Genomic DNA, 23,502 nt, shown 5'->3' on the forward strand with positions numbered 1-23,502 from the left:
ACAGAGGAGAGTGTAAATACTGGGTGTGTTCTGACTATAAGTTGCTGAAATAGCAGTAATACAGTCAAAAATACTGAAAGCTGACTGGGTGCCAGGAATTATGTTAAGTGCACTCACATGCACTAGCTCATTGGTCCTCATCCTCGTGAAGCAGGTCCTATAATTATCTACATTTTACAGAGCAGGAAACTAAGACCTGGATAAGTAACTTGCCCATACAGCTAATTAGTCATAGAGTCAGGACTTGAATCTATACTGTCTGACTCTTAGCGTGCCGGTTCTTAAATACTAAGCTATACAGCTTCCTAAGAATTAACGTTTCCACTTTCAACAAAAGACAGAGACTCTGTTTAAAACCTGCAAATGAAAATTCATCTTATAGTTTCCATAAATATTATGACTGCTATCTTCGCTAGTAGATTGATTCCCCTTTAAGGACATGCTGGCAAGATTTTTTTCTTAGTTTTAGGTTTCCTTTTTTTTCTCTAGAATGATCTTTTCCTCCGACAGTTACCTGCTCAGAGTCACTGACAAATTCCAGTTGACATAAGTCACACAACGTGAAGTTAAGGAAAATCTCTTCTGTTGTTAAATAGATTTTCAGAGTCAATATGCCCCTCCCCAGGTCTCTTATGCCCAACTCCAGAGGCCAGGGGAGCCCCAACACCTACCCCTTCCTACTCCCACAGCCTGGCCCTAACTACCTGTCTTGAGAACACCGGCTAATCTCACTGTGCCCATTACCCCTGTTTATGTCATCACAAGGCAATCCAGGCCCCAGGTTGCTCCTCCCTCATCTCTCGCATGCTCATCCCCGTATGACTGCACATATTCCAGCTAGACCCTATTTCCCCCTTTCTCCCCACTCCCAAAACCTTTCCACTGCGCCCTCACACTCCATCAACAGCTAGACCCCCTCCATCCTATACCTCTTCTCTAAACTTTCCGTCATCTTCTCTAATGGAAGCTGGCTGTCCTCTGCAGAGCTCTTAGGGGCAACCAGTCTGTCTCTTTCAGTGCTTGTTCTGTTGGGCCTGGAAATGAGCAAGGTGTCCTCCTTGCTCCACCTTCCACATAACTCTGACTTCCACACAGCTCTCTCCTCCCTAAAAGCTGAATCTTAAAGTCATTAGATTGCATTATCCATTATCATTCTTTGCTACCAACAACATACACCAATTTCAGAGAGCTCTCCTTTATTTCTTGATGATTTTAGCACCTACCTCACCGTCATTTTCTCCAATTACTATTCCTGTCTCATAGTGTGGGAATGCTTACATGCACATAAATGAGCCTCTGATACTTGTCCTCTTATGTCCTTGAACTCCCCTGGCAAGCATCTAATCCTTCATCACACCTCGGTCGCACATTCCTTTAGTCATACTCCAGACCGTGCATTACCAATGACTGCACCCCTCTCTAATCCAAAATCCCTCCACTCTACATGCTGACCACCAATTCCTATATTTCCAGCTCCTTCCTTCTATTATGTAAACTCCAACAATCCTTCCACCGATAGCCGCCCACTCCTACACACTTCTGGTGTCACTACCTTCCCTGATGCCTTCCCTTCCCTCCTTACCTAGCTTAAATTCCATGGCAAAACACAGAATCCATCCTCAACTCCTCTGTTCTACTTTTATTTCACTGTGCTCAGGGAAACCACAACCCTGAATAAATCCAATTCTCTGTCTACTCCCCTCCGGCGCCTGTTGAGCTGTATATGGCTGGAGAAAACACACACCATTACCACTGCTCAACAACTACACTACATTTTCCTAGTCCAGTGGTCCTCATTTTTTTGCACAGAGAATTTTTGTTCCAGAACCATTTGTTGAAAAGATTATCCTTTCCTCATTGAAGTGCCTTGGTACCTTTGTCAAAAAACTATTGACCAAATATGTGTACCCACATATTTCTGGACTATTTCTGGACTCTGTTTGGTTTCACTGTTCCATCTACACACGAATACCACATATCTTGATAACTGTAGCTTTATAGTAAGTAATGAAATAAGGAAATAGTATATATCCTCTAACATTGCTTTTCTTTTTCAAAATTATTTTGGCCAGTCTAGGTTTTTCATATTTCTGTAACTATATTACAATGAGCTTATTTTTACCAAAAAAAAAAAATGGCTGGTGTTATGACTGGGATTGTATTGAATCTATAACTTTAGGAGAACTGACATCTTAATAGCATATATTCTGACCCATGAACATAGTATATCTTTCCATTTATTAATGCCTTCTTTAATTTCTCTCAGCAGTGGTTTATAGTTTTCAGTGTAAATGTCTTATACAGTTTGGTTATTAAATTTATCCCTTAGCATTTCATTTTAGTTGTGGTACATATTATAAAACTTACCATTTTAACCATTTTAAGTGTATAATTAAGTACATTTACATTGTTGTGTAACCATCGCCACTCTTTCCAGAATTTGTTCATCATTCCAAACAGAAACTTTGCACTTATTAAACAATAACTCCCTATTCCCCCACGTCCGTGGTAATCAATATTATACTTTCTGTATCTGAATTTGCCTTTTCTAGGTACTCGTATAGGTGAACGAATACATCTATCCTTTTTTGTTTAGTCTGTCACTTAGCATACTGTTTTCAAGATTCGCCCATGTTGTAGCATGTATCAGAATGGCATTCCTTGTTAAGGAACGAATACCATTCCATTGTATGCATGCACAATACTTGGTTTACCCATTCATCTGTTAATGAATATTTGTGTTGTTTTCAATCATTTCATATTTTTGTTGTATTGCAAATGGTATCTTTTTAGATAGTTAATTCCAAACGTTCATTGCTGATATCAGAAGTGAACTTTTGATTTGCTCTCACAAACCTGCTCCACCATGATCTTCCCCATCTCACATAATGACAAATATATCCTTCCATTTCCTCAGGGCAAAACTTTTGAGACTTCCTTGATTCTACCTTCACCTTTAAAATACCTTTGACATACACTCCAAATTCAACCACTTCTTACTGCCTCCACTGCAACCTTCCTGGCTCCAGCCACAGATATCTCTCATCTGGATTATATTCCTATCTGGTCTTTCTAGACTGGTCATATCAAAACAAAGGTCAAGTAATTCACTTATCTACTCCAAAGCATTTGATTGATTGCTTTTTAAAAAATATCTAAATCAGAAGCTCTTACAATTGTCTACGAAGCCCTACCCCATTTGTCTTGTTACTTCCCTGGCCCCATTTTCTGTGTCTCCTCTCCTCACTCACTCCACTGCAGCCACAATGGCCTCCTTGCTATTTCTCTGACACACCTACATGGACCCACCTACCATCTGTCTATCCCCTCTTGCTGGAATGTTTTGTCCCCATGCATGCATGTGGCTCCCTCTCGTACTTCCTTCAAATTTTTACCCAAATATCACCTTCTCCGTGAGGCCTATACTGATCAACCAATTTAAATTTGCAACCCAAGCCCCATTCTGGCATACCTGATCTCCCTTACTCTGCTCTGTTTTTCTTACATTTTATACCTTTGATTGTGGAATAATTTTAAATTTCCAGAAAAGTTGAAAAGATCAAGCAGATAATTCCTCTCATCCTGTTTCCCCTAATGTTAGCATGCTGCATCACCAGGGTAGATCTGTCAAAACTAATAAATCATCTGTGGTACATTAAATTAACTAAATTCCAGATTTTATTTGGATTTCACCATTTTTTTCCACCAATGTCCTTTTTTTCTGTTCTAGAATTCAATTCAGGGTACCCCCTGTGTTTGGTCGTCATGCCTCCTTAATATCTTTTGGACTGTACAGTTTCTCAGTTTTTCTTTATTTTTCAAGAGTTTTACAGCTTTGAGGAGTGCTGGCCAACTATTTTGTAGAATGTCCATCAATAGGTTTATCTGATGTTATCTTCATGACTAGACTGAGGTTATGGGTTTTGGGAAGAAGACCACAAAGATGAAGTGCTTTTCTCATCACATCATATCAGGGATCTATGCCATCAACATGACTTATCACTAGTGAATGTTATCCCTGCTCCCTTGGTTAAGGTAGTGTCTGCCAGGTTTGTCTGCTGTCAAGTTACTCAATTTTCCTTTTCTGTGCACTACTCTTTGGAATCAAATCATTAGGTTCAGCCCGCATTTAAGAAGGGTCTTTATAATGTTTCAGATCACATAATTAATCTTTTTTCCCCCACATTTGTAGGTAAACTTAAAAAGGATATGAATTTTTGTCTATTTTATTTACTGATGTGGCTCCAGTATGTGGAATAGTGCCTAGTATGTAATAAATATCTATGTAATAATAGACATTTGTTAGATGACAGAATGAAGAAAAGGAGTTTTCCTTGTAATCTGTTCAGGTCTCTCACAGCATCAATTATGCATCTCCTCACCAAAAAAACCATGCGCTCAGGAAAAAAGTCAGGAATGTCATTCACTCTGAGATATTACTAACATGTAGAGTTACCTTTCCCAGTGGTATTTGAAGCTTTATTAGGGGAAATTATATTAAAGAATGAAATTACAATGTCAAAATGTGAGGCATTAGCAATAGGATTACACAGAGAATATATGTAAAGTGCTTAGAATAGTCACTATAAATAACAGAACTCAGAAAAATGTTAAATTTCTTCTATTTCCTTACTCTATATGCAGGTGAGAGAAATTTTGGGGATACAGAGGGTCTTACTCAAAACTTCAAAAACATACTTACTCTACCTACTAACAATCTTAACTTGTTTTCAAAACAAGGCGTAGTATAAAATTTTAACTCTCCATACCCCTAAATCCAGTTAATATTAACTCCTTGATCTCTTATTAAAATCTGTTCTCAATCAGATATGCTCTTGAGGTAAATCTATCTAGAATCCTGATTTCCCACATACCTTCCCTGTCCTGAGACAGGTACTCTGGTGGTAGTCACAAATCCCGGTTCCTTCGAGTATAAAGTTCTTCCCAAGGAAGAACGTAGGTTACACTTAGGGGCCTTATTTTGTGGTTAAGAAACTATCCTGAAATAGTGTTCTCCACTTTTACTACTTTAAAGATCTGTTCAGCAGCTAAATAGTTTAGGAGAAGTTAGTTTAGATGCTAACTGAACTATATATTATATTTTAAATACTCATCCGATGAGTAACATACAGTGACTACATATTTCTTCAGGCAGACTCTATGACCACAGTTCCAATCACAGAAGCAATTCGGTTTCCCGCTAAAGGAAGCGCGGTTCTGAAAATTTTTAAATTTAATGAGTTAAACTGATTTTTCACATTAATTGCTTAATACAATCTCTCTTCAAAAGCACAGCAACCATGTGGGCCCCTCCTTCTTTAACAGAGTGCACAAACACTCCCCAGACATTTTCATTCTTATCGGTGGAGCTGCTTTAATGTAGCTAATTTTACCAAGCACTATTTTCCTGAGGAACAGTATCCGGAGTAGGAGTCACATTTTCAAGTCATTAACATTCCGGCAGTCTCATTTCATTTAGGACACCTTAATTTTTCTCAGGTCATGAATCAGTGAACATCTGATATTAACAGAGCTAAGAAAAAGCATCTTGGATTCCTTTTTTGGAAACAAAGTTTAAAAAACAAACCAGATTACGAACCATGGCCAGGAAAATCCTTCCCAGCTGCTATGGAACAGAACCTTCATTCAAAGACAAACTAATTTATTAAGAACTCAAAAAATCAGCCAAACATGGAGAAGAAAAGGCTCTGAAGTAGACTAGGAATGGCAAGCTGTTTTCTTTTCTGTAGATTCAGGGAGAGTAAAACCTTTTGGCAAATCTTACAAAAGAAGAGAAAGTTGAGATGTGATCATTATGTTTATTATTATTTTTTTATTTAGCCTTATGCATATATTGATTGCTTATGGTGAGCCAGGAACTATGGGGAGCTCAGAATTTACAAAAATCAATAAGACAGGGATTCTATGCTCAAGAAGCTGACGTATGGAAGAGAGAAAGATATGTTGTGTGGTCCCGGGAAGAGACCAGTAACAGTGGTTGAAAGTTAACAGTATAAAGAACTTTCTAAAAATTAAACTGTTCCAAAATTGAACAGCCTGCATCTCACATGTCATCAATGTCAGTGTTCAAATAGAAACTGGAAATCAAGCATGAGTGAAAAAAAATTGATAAGCTGGTCTCTATCTTGGGTAATTTCCTGTTGGTGATTTCCTGTCTGCACTAGAAAGCAGAGAAGAAAACTCTAGGCACCTTTTTAAAACCCAAGTGAGATAATTCTATTCTGAAGACTGAAAGCCAATCATATCTACTTTAAAACTATCGAAAGTACTCATGGGTGGCTCTTCCTCTCCTCCAATTGTTCACCGTTCTCTCTATATTAAGCTTTGGGTTTCTCAGAAACTCAATTCGTGCTTCATACTTTTTTTTTTTTTTCCTGGCAGGAAGAGCCTGGCTTTGTATAACACCTGTTAGTCAGGATATAACATTTTTATTGGAATACATTCATTGGTTTGATTTCAGCACAATACTTAGAGCATGGCTCGAGAACAAATATTAACTAACTCAATGTTTATTGCTTAATATACTGAGATCAATACTACTTTAATGAAAAGCTGAAATAACAGTTGCAATAAAGTTACTCATATGGCAAATCAAAAATAACTTCCATGCAAGTAAATAACTAGTCTAATAGTTTTGAAAGGATGTAAAATTTTTTAAATGATTAAGTAGCAAAAATAAAAAGGATAAAGGTTTTCTCTTGCAAATAAAACATTTTTATGGTCATATCAGTGATCTGAAAAATACAACTGAGTGATATTTGTCTTAATGTAACTAACTGCATTAAGAACTATATTTATAACACAGGTAATTTTCTATACTCCTCTTGGTCCCAGGAGGAACCATTCCTGTAGCTTTTCCTCACTGTAAGGCTACCTTTCCCATAAGGTTTGTGTTACTTTCAGAAATATCAGTAATACATGTTTACTCCTTTAATTTACATACTTGTTCAACATGTGTTCAATATTCTATACCTCTTTATAGCAGTTCATTTTGGAGTGCCTTAGATTAAAAACTCCTAGTAACAGAAATATCTCACAGATGAGAGCTAAGTGATGGATAGCTGTTCAACCTAAGACTTCTGGATGATGACTACATTAATTATCAAATAAAATAATTCATTATTTTTAATTGCTTATTCTCTAATTCAAAGTGATGATTTATATACATAGCATAAAGTCAAAGCATGGCACAGGGAAATGTTTAATTTTCCTTTGGTGGAAATGGCATGCCAATCTAAGGCACAAAAGCAAAGACATTTCTAAAAACCAAAGTCAGGTAAAACTAAGGTAATAACTAAGAGTTCTATTACCACATAGCTAAATGCAAAACACAATCAGTGATAAGTTAAGACACAGCTCAAGAGAGTAAATGAAGAAAATGTAGGTACTTCAGTACAGGACATCTTTCCTAGATGAGAATGAGAGAGAAGTCTACTGTAACATGATATCAAGTATCAAGGAACAAGTACTTCACTGTGAGCAAGGCACAGTGCAGTACGCTGTGAGGCAGGCAAGGATGGGTGCTGTTTATACTAGCCACGTTGTTTAGCCTCTTGGAGACTTTGTTTCTGATCTGACAAATGCAGATTATAATCTTGTAACATGAGTATGAAGAACAGGGCAGTAATGGAAAGCCCCTAATCAAGTGATCATCTCACAATGGTAGCTGTACTCGGTATAGTGATGATGACCAGGATGCAACAGCATTGGCAACAAAGGCAATGGCAGTCCTCGCCCTCAGGGAGCTCACAACAGAGATGCTGAATACACCGCTTACGTGCCTGCCCTTCTACATTCATCCTGAGCCTTGCCATGCCTCTTTCCTGCAGACTGCAAGTGTGGCCTCTGACCCCTTCTCAACATAAAGTTCTAGAAAACAACAAATAGAAGTTTTCACAAAACATGACACCAATGTGCTATCCTGACTTTAGAGTATGGTTGTGAAAATACAGCAGACAGTCCAAGTTTTCTCACATGTCAAGCACTTTTCTAGATATTTTTACATCCATTATTTCAATTAATCCCCTCAATCATCCTATGATGTAAATATTGTTATTAGCCCCACTTTTCAAATGAGAAGATGCTCACAGTGAAAAGTAACAACAGCTAACAGTAATACTAGAGTCACGAGGCAGTTTTAATCACGTGTCAAATTAGTGGTATGGGTGCTAATTGGTATAAATTCAGAAAGAAAGGGAAAAAAATTATGTCTGTGGGACCTGAGAATATTTCACACAGAAGAAAAAAATTACAGCTGAAGAATGAATAGGATCTGCCCAAGCAGAGAAGACAAAGGTATTACAAATGAAGAAAAGAATGTCAACAGGTTACAGAAATGGGAAAGTAGGACAGAAGAGCAGTTGAACAGGAATAGGGAATTCAGGTCAGAAAATGAAAGACAAAGTTGGAAAGTTAGGTGAGAACCAGCATGAGAAAGACTAAAATCTTAAAGTATTTACCTGAGGTTTCATGAATGTTTGCCATTCCTAAGTCAGTCCTTAGTTTATCATGCTCAATAACATTAGCAAGCAGGGCCTACACACATGTGGTTACCTGAACATGGTGAACATAAGAATCTAAAAAGCCTTTAATAACAAAATTTTCTCCACCACCAGTTTGACAAGGTACCTAAAATTCTAAACTGAAGTTAACATACTAATCACTTGTACTTGACATATGATTGAGTAGGTACAGCCAAAAGCGGTGGTTCTCAAACTCTAGGGGGCTTCAGAAACATCTGGAAAGCTTGTTACAGTACAGATTGCCAGCCCCATACACTAGAGTTTCTGACAAGCGTGTTAAGCATGTCATGGGTGAGGGACAAGAATCTGCGTTCCCATCCAGTTCCCAGGTGATGCTTGATGCTAGTGGTCCAGGGACCACACTTTGAGAACCACTGACTTAAAAGAAAAGAATCCAGAATGGGTAAATCCTGATTGGGGTAAGAAAAATGTTGCATGAGGTTGTCTTAAATAGCTCATGAAAGGACTCCTGAGCTAATCGGAAGAGATTAGGTATGTGGAGATGCCATAACCAGGTTTAGCACTGAGAGTATGGACGCTTGAAAGAAGCAACTTAAAATGTCATCCTCTTGATGCTTAGACATACCAAGAGGTCATTCTTGAGTACCATTTTGAACAAATTATCACAGAAACTATATCAGAATTCAATGGCATTTATCAAGTATCCAAGATATTGAATTTTCGTTTATTCTGGCCCATCGATGTACTTAAATACTGAGAGGATTTACAAAGAAAGTAAAAGTGTATTATTCTTCTTTATTATGTTCAGGGAAAAAGAGTGGGGGAAATATTAAAACAACATTCCTGCAATTAAAGCAAACACAAAAAATTCATTAATAAGAAATCAACTACAAAAATACAAAGAAGAGAAAAAGGGGTCTCGTATGAATAAAGTGATAACGTTAACTAGCCTTCTATGAAGCACTAAATGCTCTCATGTTGATAAAGTCTGTATATGAAAGCTTTTACTTTTACCTTTTTTCTGAGTTTTGTGTCAATATTAAGATTGCATTTCTATTTCACATGGATAGTTCCCCCTCCATATAAAAAGTTACTGATAGCTCCTGTTTTTTTTAACTAATTAAAAATCGCTTTTAATCAAAATAATGCAAATAGAATAATTCTTTCAAAAAAGAAAGTAACAGAAAGATCTAAAAAAAGTAAACATCATTAAAACAAAAATCTATATTCACAATATAAAAGAAAGATGATGAAATGCAAGATTAAAGTGATAAATTTAACAGAATCAGTTATATAATTCTCACAGGACTGTGTTTGCATACACAAACATCATTTAGAGAAGTTAAAAGTCCTAAGGCTGTCAACATATATCAATATTTAAAACATAAGATAATTCCTTAAAAAAAAAACATTTTGTGAATGAATATTCTAGACTTAGTAAAGGAGGAAATACAGAGGTGGACTCGAAATATTTTTATATGATCTAACTTCTACACCACTTTGTCCCTGATAGCCCCTATTCTTATGATCGGTTTTGACATTTTCATCTTCTCTTTTTATCCATAAGCATTTACCGTGTGGGACAATTTTGAAACTTGAATTTATATATCTTTGAACATTTCAACAACAGTCAAATTTGGAAGGGAAAAAAATTTTTTTTTAATAAAGGGAGAAGTGCCTTGAAAAGGTAAGGCAAACAAAGAAAAGGCCTCATATTTCACCTCTTGAGAATTCTTTTTAATTCTTCTGGGGAAATTTTTAAAAATCATTTTTTTCATCTCATATATAAATCTGGTTTCCTGCTATCAGTCAAATATCAACAAATCTCAAGTTAATAAAAATGCTTCCAGGTTTCCATCTCTCAGACACAAAAAAATGCCTTATACAGACATGTCTGGTTCAACATATCAGCAAATACATTGCAAGTGTAAAATGAACCTGCATGATTAACCCTTTCTAAAAGTCTACTTGTGAAGCTGACGAGCTGCTTGCTGTGTGGGGACTGTTCTCTCAGTCAGCAGTAGCAGGAAAGAGGAAAATGTTACCCACAATGTCATTCTTTTCCCTCTCTACTCCTTGCTTCAATTTCTGCCTAAGCAGTTTGGTTTGATCTCAGCGAACTGGATTTTATCAAAAAGATACAATAATGGTTTATATTCTCACCTATATATCCTTAGATCATATTTTTTTCTGTTGAAAACTTAAAAAAAATAGTGCACTGTAAGTAAATCTAGAACTAACATAAACAAGCCAAATTACCACTAAAAATCCTACGGCGCTACTATGAAAAGCCATGGAAAAGTAAACATTAAACATTTTAGAGGCACATATTGAGACTGGAAAATTAGTTATTTGTGACATACTAAAGAGATTTATAAAACTCAATTCACTTGAACATCCTTAGTGACGGATTACCAGAAGTATAATTTTTTGAGTATTTACTGATTATAAAAGTAAAAATAAATCGGTCACAGGGTGTTTACATTTGTCAAAACTTAGTGACGTGCATTTCTTGTATGTAAATTTTACCTCAAAAGAAAACAAAAACAAAACTGTAAACACATACTGATCTCTGTTAAGAATATGTATGCCTTAAGGGAATTTAAGGGGAAATATATTGATGTCTGTAACTAATTTTGAAATGCATCAAAATGGACTGAAGGATGAAAGACTACATAGCTGGATATATACGCAATAAAGCAAGTATTTATGTTAATGACAGACCCTCGATGGTAGATATACAGATGTTCACTATAAGACCCTTTTAACTTTATTTTTGAAAATTTTCATAATAAAATGTTGGCGGGAAAAGAAATATGATACTATCATAGAAAAATGTGAAAACTAAAGGAAATATAAGCAAAATAAAAACACTATACAGACACCAAGCAGACACTTAGGATCATATTATATTAAACATTTTGCAACTAACTTGCTTTTACCATTTATGAGTATATTACAAGCATTTTCCTAGATCTTTAAATATTCTTCCAAATGCGATAAAATTCATTTTTTCAGCTTTACTGAGGTATAATTAACAAAAAAAAAAGACTGTGACACGATGATTTTAATATATGTATATGTTGTGAAAGGTTCTCACAATTGAATTAACACATCTATCACCTCACGTATTTATTTTTGTGTGTGTCTGTAGCATGCACCAGGGTTTAAAAGATAATTTGTTGTAGGACTTCTGGGTTGTGTCCAGTTCTTCATCATTATATATCTCAGATGAACTGCCCATTATATCCATCTTTCTGCCCGTTTCTGAATATTTCCTACTTCCTAAGTCTCAAGAATAAAATTTTTGGCTCAAAGAAAGTAAATATTTTAAGATTTTTGATACATTTTGCTAAACTCTACTCTAAAAATTTACCAATTTACAATTGTAATAGGCGCATATCATAGATCATAGCTATCTGGATATATGATATTTAATTTTAAATTAAAAATTTCTATAAATAAAATTTATTTATACCCATTCTTTCTCTCAAAAGAACAAAGGCTATTAAAAAAAAAAAGTCTACAATAAACAAACCTAATATCCAAACTTTGGATTCTAAATATCATACTTTCAAATTGTGTACCCTGAATTGGTGCATCTTACAAAAAATGACTGACTCCAGGAATGGGACAGCAACTAGATAATCTTTTTGTGCTAAAAAGTACAGAAATGCTAAAAAAAAAAATGATGACGATGATGAAGACAAATCAAAAGGATACAGGAGCCAATTTGAAGGGACCCTTACTTACTAAATCGGGGCCAATTTAAGCATGAAAGTGAAAAACAATAATAATGGACTGTAACATTTTGAATTTGAAAAGGAATCTATAAGTCTATAATGAAACAATAAATGAATAAAAGGATGAATAAATAAATAAAGTCAGGAAAGAAGAAAGGAAGAAAAGAAGAAAGGCAGACTCATTTATGTTAGAACTCTTTTCTTTCTACACAGTAACTATCATAATATTTGATTCAAACAAGAATCACCAATGGATGGTAATAACATCAGGTAATGTTTGTTGAGGGAAGATATTTACATAGCCTCAAAGTATCTTCCAACAGCTTAATTATTACTTATTAAAGGAAAATAGGTATTTTTACTATGGAAATAAGGAAACTCAACAGATATATCAACTAAATGCAATATGTGATCCTGGATTGGATCCTAGGTTGGGAAAAAATTGCTATAAAAAGCCATTATTGGAACAACTGGTAAAAACATGAATACAGACTGTATAATAAGTAATACTGTATCAGTGTTAAATTTTCTGAATTTGATAGTTGTATTACGCTTGTGTACTTAGAAGATGCTAAAGTACTTAGGAATAAAGGTGCACAGCATCTGCAATTTACTCCCATGGTTCAGTAAAAATAAAATATGTATGAATATGTATAAATCAAAAACATACTATACAGAGAGAAAGTGAATGTTAGAAAATGTTAGTAACTGGTGATTCTAGGGAAAGGATATGCTAGAAATCCTGGTAATATTCTTATAGTTTTTCCCTAGGAAAAATCATAAAAGTTTTTTAAAAATAAAGTTTTAAAGAACTACTAAGATTTTAAATAAATGCCATTTTTATTTTTTCTAAATTAGAAAAATAATATATACTCTCTAAAGCAGAAAAAGATAATACATACTCACTAAACTAGAGAGTTACAGACAAAGTGAAATTAAATAGTCTTCCTCTATCCTCTCACATAAGCAAAGTTAAAGAGTTTGGTATATATTTCTCCATCTTTCACTAAGTTCATAAAACATATATTTAATCAGGTATCAGGTCATTCTTAAAGAGTTACATGAATGAGCTATAAACATATTATTAAGTGTTCCACTGCTTCTAAAACTCATTGGCAAAAATGACCAAGTGACATAGGATTGCATCTATAAATTAAAAGAAAATCCAGAGCTTATTACCTTTATCGTACCACTTAGAAAACATCTACCCAGCAAGCCAGTACACGATTCATAAAGTATAACCAAAATTTATAGGAGAAATGCATATTTCCTTTCCAATAACTGCCAACCCCTAGCCAAATTTTCTACATCTTAAATTGTTGATGTAGTAAGTGTAGGGGTGCAATGTTGCTTTACAATAATTTACTATGTCTCTTTATCACTGACAATACCAAGCCCCAAAGCTGAAACAAAGTTTTTATTTTCCCTACTTACAAGTTTATGAGTTATGTAACTGCAGTTTACTATAATTAACTCAGTTTCTGAACGGTACCCACTCAGGTTAAATGCTTATGCTAGAGCAGGATCTGTCAGTTTCCAACTCCCACTTTTACTCCTGTGCTTTCCTGTGTCATTTCTTGGCTCTTTCAAAGGTAGTCAAAAAGGTAGTAAGTACAGGGGTGGGTGGAGTGGGTTGCAATTACTGTTTTCCTATCAAAATCAATTTCACGTTTCATAAAGTCTCATATCCAACAATCATACAAAAACATCATCGTTGTACTGAAGTGGCATGACCTAATGTTTAAAAATATTAACACACATATATTTCTTTGACTAAAATTTAATGCAATGGGTTTATTTTCTATTCTTACCTGGTCAACTAGAAGTTTTGAAGTTAAAAAATAAAGAACAAGGGGCCTGATCTCCTGGATTTCCCTTGCCCCTCCTGGGCTCAGTACATTTTTCAAAGCTCTATCCCCCAATCTATAAAAAGGGGATAACGGTATTTGCCTATTAAGGCTTTTAGAGTTCACTAGATAAAAAGAAGCTGGATTCAACGCAGAGTAAGAAAGGGTTTTATTACTTGGCTACTATTAAAAGTTTTGTGATCAAGAAATGAGAAAACTTTTTCTATATAGTACCCTTCTGTTTTGTATGCACATTGGCTTTAAAAGCTATCACTTCCTAAGCTGTCCACAACCTATAGATACCCCAAGGCAGTTGTATCTTAGTCCTCTGGCCTGGCTTTGACAACTGCAAACACAGTTGTTGACCACCCGATCACACAGCACTGCTGGAAGGACATACCACAAAGTGCTGCCATTTGGTTTTCCTTCTCTGATCAATTGCTATGGCTCACTGGCAGCAATTAAAGGGGGGAAAAATATGTGTGTGTGTGTGTGTGTGTGTGTGTGCGCGCGCGCGCGCGTGTGTGTATACACTACACACACACACACACATATATACACATACACACACACACATACACACACATATGAAATGTTCGGGGAGAGTAAAAGATATTTATGGAAAAGTTCACTTTAAAAAGATACTGAAAAGAACAATAATTAGCCAAAATAGGACATAAACAGGAAAGACCAAAACCTATAAGGTAGCTATTAAAAGTTATCAATGCCACTGAGCCCCTGCAAGTCAGAGCCACAGTTAGTTTTATTCTCCAGGTACCAAAGTGAATTTGGGAGTGATACTATATCACATTTCAAAGAAAGACAAAGGGTCATGAATTTTGAGCTTGACTAGGACCAGTAGAAATCCCAAATCCTGAAAGCCAATACCTTATTCTGATTTTACAAGTAGGGCAGCTCTGCTTAGTACCCATTAATTCTTTCTTAAACAAAGTCCATCACTTTTGGCTTCGAGTAGAGGTGAAATCCTAGAAACTGGTGATGCTTATATTTTAGTAGAAAATGCTTTTTATGTATTAAAAGACAACTCTTCATGACCACAAATTCATGAACAGAAAAATGAAAAGGGGAAGAGAACTTGACACATTACTCTTTACCGACCCCTACTGGATGACCGAGGGAAAAGAAAAGGTCAGAAATCTTACCTCCCCTCAAAGGATAGGACAGAGAACATTCGGTCTTTCATGCCATGGAAAGAAATCCTCTCAGTTCAGATGACCCCTAGCAGAACACAACCCTAAAGCACATGCAGCAATGATTTCTATTTATGGGGCTGCCGGAATGGAAATTGGGAAAGGGCCTTGTGGATCAGCCCCAAAGGTCTTGCCAGGTCCCTAGCAGCCTGTGACCTTTGACTCTATGAGGAAAAGCTTACATAAGTGCTATTGTGACCATTTCTGATAGCAGGAAACGACCTTACCTCTTTCTCTATTTTGAGCAGCTTCTTCACAGCCACCTCCTTGTCCTGTGATATCCATTTGGCTCGATAAACACTCCCGAAACTTCCTCCACCGCAGTTTTCAAAAAACTGCAAGTCATCAAATTTAATTTGCACAAAGGAGGTACCGAGAGACGACATTGCATAATGACAAAGTATTATCCTTCCACAAAATCTGCAGAGAGAAAGTAAAAGAAAAGTTGGATTACAAATATGACGAACCTTCTGAATCCCACTTTAGATAATGTGTAATGAGTCTTATGAAACTTCCAGAAAGAACCTTGATGACTCAGGAGAAAGAAAACCAAGACTATAAACAAATCAAAATGAAAACACTTACCCTGGCAGCCCGTGCAAAATTCAACAGCAACTTGCCCAGACTCTGAAACACAGCTGTCCACAAAGAAATGGCTCAGATTTCTTCCCTGACAAAACCTGTAGCAGTACTTCCTGCACATCCGCAGGAGTTCTGCCTAAAGGCTACTGTGTCACCAGGTCTCCTCTCATGAGGCCCTGACGAACGGGAAGATTGCTTTCAACAGCGAATTTGCACAGCTCTTCTGGCATCCGAGGCATGCCATCCCTCCACCCTGTGCTCACTTCACACAAAATATACATAACCTAAGCAACTGAGCATCCTATGGCACGGAGAGCCAAAACGCTGCAAGCTGAACACACGTTCAGTGTTTAGATTCCAAAAGCAAATGTTCAGCTTAGGGATGATAGAAAAGCTGGCCAAGTGTTTTCTGAAGTGGGTCCCTGGACTGTATACTATAGCAGAAACTTAATTAAAGAGTAGAAAACTTGCCCTTGATTACAATATATTAAGTCATCCAAAGAACTCTGCCAAGAATGTTTTAAAAAAATATTGTTTGTTTCCAGAGGAACAGATTTCCCCTCCCAGAGATTATTACAGTGGTTTTTTTCTGCAGTCTAAGGTGTTTTACTATTCTCCAGGTAAGTGTTCATCCTTCACACCCCATGCCAAACCACAGATTAATAAGGAAAAATGAAACAAAACACCTAAATGAGAAAACAAAGAACTAAAATTTTGAACCAACATAAAAGGCTAAAAAATGTTTGTATACATATTCTTGCCAAAATTGTAAACCAGAATCTTATAACGAGGGAGCAAAAAGACAAATTCACATGTACAATACAGTCTCCAAACAACTGGCCTGGGTTAATTATAATTGTCATAGTCATAAAAGACTTTTTTTAAAAAGTAGGGAAGCTTCTAGCATGAGGAGGAGTTAAAGAACTATGATGACTAAATGCAATAATGCATGATCACTAACTGGATTCTGGATCAAAAAAAAAGATATTATTGGGATTTTAGGGAAATTTGAATATTAACTATATATTAGATAATATTAAATTATCCATAGCAAATAATGGTATTTTGGCTTTGTATGAGGATATCTTTGTTCTTAGGAAATATACTGGGAGATGACTATCTCCCAAATAATTTAAAATGGTTCGACTCCCCCTCACCTTCAGAAAATGATACAGAAAGGAAGCAAATATAGCAAAAAATGTTAACAACTGACAAATCTAGGGGAAAGCTATATGAGCGTTTTACCACTCTTTTCATTTTTCTGTGGGGTTTGATTGTTTTCAAAATACAAAGACGAAGGTGGCAGTTTGGATCTATATAAACTGATAAATTTTCTTTATAATCATCTTGAAGCTTTTTTGGGTGATGTAAATAGCTCAGAGATCTTAATGTGCAGCTGACTAGCAGTGCCATTTTAGGAACATCAGGTCATTGAAGAATGCTGATTTCTTATGCAAAGTTAAACTCAGCTCTACTTTGGGGAGAAGGCAGGAGGGAGGACTTTATCCTCTAAAGTTTAAAAGATAGCTTATAAAAGATAGCTTACAGAGTCTACATAAAAATACAGACACAGGGTGACCATAGTATCCAAATACAGTCCATACACATATTTGAGTCAACAAGTTATCTTACTGACTTTTACTTTAATTCATATTCAGTTAATTATATATATATATATATAAAAGGTAGATACAATTTAGGAATGCACCAAAGATAGATACATAGAATACGCAAGCTAAAAACTACCATGTGCAAGATTCCTTCAGTGTTAACAGATGCTAGTTCTATATTTTTATTGATCATTTTTATTTAGATCAATGTATAAAAAATAAAATAGAACTCCCCTGCCCCGCTCCTTCCCCACTCAATTCTATCTCTAGAGGGAACTAATTTAAACTCCTTTAGCATTTTCTTCTGGTATTTACCTCCATATTTCTAAAAAGTATATTGTTTATATTGCTATTTCTTGATTGTTCCATTTTAGATATTATGTGTTAACTTTTCCCTGTGGAAGATAAGCATTTAATTCTCATATACCACCCTTTACCTTTTGCATGCAAATATGTCACACTTTCCAAATCCTCTCAGCTTCCAACTACATTGTAACATTTAGTTAAGTCAATATTCAGCACTGACAGTAGTCTAACAAAGTAAATATTATTTCCAGGAGTGCTATGTAGGATTCAATGACTTTTTTTCTTTTAGATAAAATCTTTTAGATTTTTTTTCTTTCTCTTAGAGTTATAACTTTGTTTCTCTTAATTGCTCTGTTTTTCATTTTTTTGCTGTTTGCTTAGCTTTTTATACATCTAACACTTATTAACTTCAAACTCTCCTAAGAATTGCAAAACTACTCTCAGTAAAGATATTGGGTAATTTTTGGGGGGTAGGGAGAAAGAAGGTTCTATTTTTTCTCAGAGACATCCCTCCTATATCCTTCATCTTGATTCGATCTGGCTGGAATGGTTGTTCTCTAGGCCTGATTTTGACTGGGATTTCCACATTCTAAGAATTTCCTTCACATTTTCCTCTGTGGGAATGCCTGTCCTTGGCTCTCCTTGCTTCCCTTAGTTTATTTTCTTGTTTTGGCAGTGCACATTTCCCATTAGCTATTAGCTACCTGAATACAGTACCCAGAATGTGTGTGTGTTTGTTTTTGAGATTGTGTGTGCCTTAAAATGTCTTGGTCGGTAGACTGGCTAGGTATGCCATTCTAGGTAGGAAATAATTTTCCTTATAATTTCAAAAGTATTACTTCATAATCATCTAGCTTCTAATGTGGCTGTAGAGCAGTCTGATGCTACTCTCATTACTAATCCTTTTTACATATCTCTTCCTTTTCATTCCTGGAATCCTGAAATTAATAGCATATGCTTAGGGGTGAGTCTTTTTCATTCATGGGTAGGACACTCAGTGAACTCTGTCTGTAACTCATGTCATTTAATTCTGGGACATTTTCTTACATTCTTCCTTTACCACTTGCAGCCACCTTTACTTCTTGTTTTCTCATTCCACCCCCACACACAAGGAACTACTTGGGATTCCCAGGACACACTGATCTCTCTTGTATCTCCACACTTTTGCACAGGCTTCTGCTTCTGCTTAGGAAAAGTCTTGTTGTTGTTGTTTCTAAAACAACTACTGTCCATGACCAGCTCTTTTAAGCCTCATGAGCAGAGTTAAACTCCCCTTCTGTGCCATAACACCTTTCTTTACTCGTTCATCTTTTCCCCTTGATTCCCACCATACTATAAATTTCCTAAAGGGAAAAGTCACTTCTATTTACATCTGAATCTTCAGCACCTAGTACACAGCCAGGCACACTGAACCTTCTCTACTCAAAAATATGTGTTGAATGAATGAATAAACAAATAAATGAATAAATAGTTTTAAGCTATTCTTCCATTATACCTTTTGCAGCTGGAGGAGTCCAATCAGATTAAGTAAAATCTGACATCTATAGTTTTTACAAATGCCCCCAGAGGATTGTGAAGCAAATCCTGAATCAGAAACTGCTGCCTAGGCTTCTTAGAAGACTGGAAAAGAGGACATTAGGGACCTCCAGGATTGGGCATCTTGGAGTCGAACAGAGGAGGAAAAAGAGGGGGAGGGAAAAGGGAAAGAAAACCCTTTCCAAAACAAATGTAGAGACCTGAACCAAGAAAAGATCAATATGAATAAATCTAACTTCTCTGGTGCAAAAGAGGTCCAGGGAATATAGATGAACTAAGGAAGAATCGGTCACATTTGAAATTGGCCTAAGGGTGCCAGAGGAAGGCTGGCGTCTGAGAAGCATAGATCAAATCTTCATCACTTGAGATGAAACAACTAGTCATGTTCTTCCCAGAATCACTGTTACTCATTTTGTGATACATCTTGCCATTTGGAAACTGGCTATGCATGAATGGAACCACATCATTATGTGAATGTTTTATTGAGACCATGCAAAATTATCTCACCTGATTATCACAGAGACTAACAATCCTGGGGTGTACGAGTAAAGGTTTTAACTCCAGTAAGCTGGGCAAAGCATCATGGATTTAGCTGGAAAGCCTGATTGAGATTCCTAGTGCAATCTATATGAGTATCAAACCATATATATTTATTTTTCCCCTTGAGTTTTCTCCCCTTAATTTTAAAATCATTCTTCTAATAGGTTCAACTCGCGACAAAAATGAAAAAATCTGAGTTGCTGATTAATTATACCTAGAGCATCTTGGAGGAAGACTGCTACCTGATCAAATTATGCTCTTATTTTTCGAATGTGTTCTCCAGTGAATACGGTAGAATTCTGTAAGTGTCATCTATATACATGTATTTACATAGTATACTCAATCAAATGATGTTTTCATCCTACATTAAAATAATTGCTTTCACACAAGAAAGGCAATTTTTCTCTATATAACAATTCCCACTCCTAATTTTGTAGTATTCTAACTTTTGTTTCATAAACTCTCAAAGCTGTTTTAAATATTACTAAGAATCTATCACACAGCATTGAAGGGTAAGTTAGAGCACAGGTATCACGAAATTTAAAGCCTAACAGTGCATCATAACTCTGAAAATGTTGAAAATAACTAACTTGGTGGTTGAATCCAATCATTTGAGTACTTAATAAGACAAATAAAAAATTTTTTAAATTTCCTTAAGAATTTTAACTATTAACTAAATTGCTGAAAGCATACCCTTCTATTCCAAAAAAGAGACCTTTTCCCTCAATTAAAAACAACAAAAACAAAATAAGACCAAAAAGACCCCACCAAAGTATGAACATAAAAAAAAAAAACACCTAGTTTCAGAATTTGATAGATGTGAGTTTGATCTCTGCCTCTACCGCTCAGTAACCTCGAACCAATCACTTTTTCTCAGACATGGCATTTCCAGAATCAATAAATAAAAAAATTATAAATCCTTTACATTGTTATCAAATGTCTCAAAATTGATAGTTCAAAAGTTATCAAGTTTGCACAATATTATTTGGCTTCTTTAATAAATCTTATTTCCAAATAACAGATATTTCAACAAGCAGTAGCGTGGTCCAGGGGAAAGGCCCCAGGTGGAGTGATCTAATGACAAATCTAAACTTATTAGCTGTTAAACCTTGGACAAGGCACCATGCCCCTCTGACCTCCATATTCCCAATGGCAATAACACCCACTCTACCTAGTTGATGCTATGAAAGGGCCTTGCATAATGCCTGGCGTGTAGCAAACAATGATCAATAAATTGCATTATGGCTGTCTAATTACTTTAATAAGTCTTGATATCACATGTAGCCACCTACTTCTTTAGCCCTTGTAGTTAAATATGCTTTTCTCAAGAGTTTTCCTCTCTCGTTTTCAGAATTGCTTCATATTATATCTCCATTAGTTTTGCAGAGCAATTATTATAGATAAATGTGCTATTGATCCCTAAATCCTTTTTATCTGTGTTTCTTTGTGTATTTTTTCCTCACTCTTCTGCTGCTTTTAGTTTTGGCTAGCCATTTTTGCCAGATTTACCTTATTAGTAATTAATTACAATTTTCTTTTAAATATCTTTTTTCCTAAGGAGAATATTTATTAAAAGGCAATACCTTTTTTTTTTTTTTTTTTTTTTTGCACTTTTTAGATACTTGAGTTTCTAGAACTTATTTATTCAATTATAGCACTCGCCTTGGTAGGAACCTAGATTATACAGTTTCCCTGGTGGCCACTATCTTCCTTCAGAGCTTACCTACTGCATAGTAAATGGACTCAGGAAATTGTAACCTGCTTCATTAAGTACTACAAATCATAATTTCTTAGAGAAAATTAAATCTACTTTATAAAAGGATTAACTTAACTAGAAAGTAGGCCTTTTAGTTTTTCTCTGAATTTTTCTATCTTTCAGGTTTATATGGGTATATTATTTCTGAATTCGAATACTTCCTCTTTTCCTATTCCTAATTTACACTTCCTTTTTCTCTTATTTACAAAAGTTACAAGTTAGTTTTTAATGCAATACAGCAAGAAAAACTAATTTTATCATGACCTAGATATAACTCTCCCCCCTCAAAAAAAATTTAGAAAAACGGCCTTCGACAAATTCTTTTGCCAAGCTTGCTCCCCTAGTACTTATTTATGCTTATATTATTTCAGCCTCCTTAATATAGATTAGTGAATAAACTAATAAAAATGTGCTTTATCATCATGTGTATTAAAATAATACCAGTTGGATTATGGTTCTGTAGTTTTATTATTATTATTATTATTATTATTATTATTATTATTATTTCTACAAGTTTTATCTTCAAATATGGGGAAAGCTCTGATTTGATATTCATAACACCAAGGTCAAAGATACAGAGATTCTATTTCTGAACAGGACTGCTGTTTTACTATGTTTTTGCTTTTAAATCACTTTAAAAAGATAAGATCTATATGACTAGCTAGAGAAGACCAGGTATGTGAATTGAACTAATTAGCACTGTGTCTACTATTCCTTCCTTCCTCTAAGGCTGCCACTGGAGAAAAGCAACTTATTTTGTATAGAATAGGTTGGGCGCAGTGAATAGGATCTTCAGTCACAGATATTGGAGAGAAGATGACTTTAAGAGTCTAAAAAAACTGAACAGCTATTGTTTCATTTTTTCTATGCTTTACCATTTAAGTAACATAATTCTCTAGTTAATCCAAAGGTTAAAATAAAAATGAGCTAGTTAAAGGAAACATTCTTATTTGCTCTTTAATATTTCAATTAATGCACACATACATCCATGACACGTTTTCTTGCCAAAGGCAAAGAATAGGAGGAACAAGAATGTAGAGAGTAGGGACACGTATGGCACACAATTGTGGTGTCAAATGTAGGAAAGTAGGTACAATGAGAAGCAGGCACACCCCATGACTTGGGTCACTGCAAGGGCTTCTTATGTTGAATGACTAGAGGCAGGAGGAACAGAAATTCAGAATTTGTATAAAGCAACATTGAGAAGGCACATTTCTATGGCTTGGCTAGAAGAGGAATTCACAGGTGTTTGGGAATGGGAGGTGGATGTAGGGGAGAAAGCAGTTTCCCATAAGTAAACAAAGCAGGCTCATACATCCCTAGATCCTGTGGCTACTCGGCCCTTGTTTCTATCCCTGAACCATTTTCTGTCAAAGAGAAAATATCTGACCATACTGGCTGCTAACAAATAAGTACAATTTTGGACTAACTACCTAGAATAAATGTTCTCTGAGAACGGTCACTATGAAGGTTAAAACTAGTGACCTTGATGTAAGATGAAAAGAAATAGGGATGTTAAAACTAGAGAAAACCAAAGGAAGACTCTAAATTAAGCATCACTGATCCAGAAGAAAAGCTATCTGAGGGCAAAAGTTACAGAAAATATTTCTGCTTATGAGAGTTGCCTAACAAGAAAATATGCCACCCTGTTTAGTAGTGAGCTCCCCATCACTGAGAGTGTTCAATGGGAGGTGGGCACGTAGAGTAGGAGACTTCTGCATCAGCTAGGACAGAATGAATGGCTTTTAAGACCCACTCCAACTATTTGAGTAAGTTTGACTAATTAACCTACTATAAAGTATGGATAGTCTCCCTTCTCTTCTTGGGGATACAGTCATGAACCTTACACCAAGAGCCCCTTGAGATC

The 23,502-nt window shown here is 35.6% G+C and overlaps 1 protein-coding gene across 6 annotated transcripts in view; it reads right to left on the minus strand.

Moving 5' to 3' along the window:
* The window catches only part of MAP3K20 (mitogen-activated protein kinase kinase kinase 20), a 155,231-nt gene that overhangs the window by 127,227 nt on the left and 4,502 nt on the right, over window positions 1-23,502 (minus strand). For 4 of the 6 annotated variants that reach the window (XM_016135014.2, XM_036237903.1, XM_016135000.2 and 1 more), the window contains exon 2: window positions 15,533-15,725. In XM_016135014.2, coding sequence (XP_015990500.1) covers window positions 15,533-15,691 — 159 coding nt within the window. In that variant the 5' untranslated portion in view covers window positions 15,692-15,725. Of the gene's footprint in view, window positions 1-15,532; window positions 15,726-15,890; window positions 17,502-23,502 lie in introns of those variants that run through there. The other 2 variants (XM_016135006.2, XM_016135033.2) reach the window with 2 other exon arrangements.

The sequence above is a fragment of the Rousettus aegyptiacus genome, unplaced genomic scaffold (assembly GCF_014176215.1).
Source record: "Rousettus aegyptiacus isolate mRouAeg1 unplaced genomic scaffold, mRouAeg1.p scaffold_m13_p_2, whole genome shotgun sequence".
In the NCBI taxonomy this organism is placed as follows: Eukaryota; Metazoa; Chordata; class Mammalia; order Chiroptera; family Pteropodidae; genus Rousettus; species Rousettus aegyptiacus.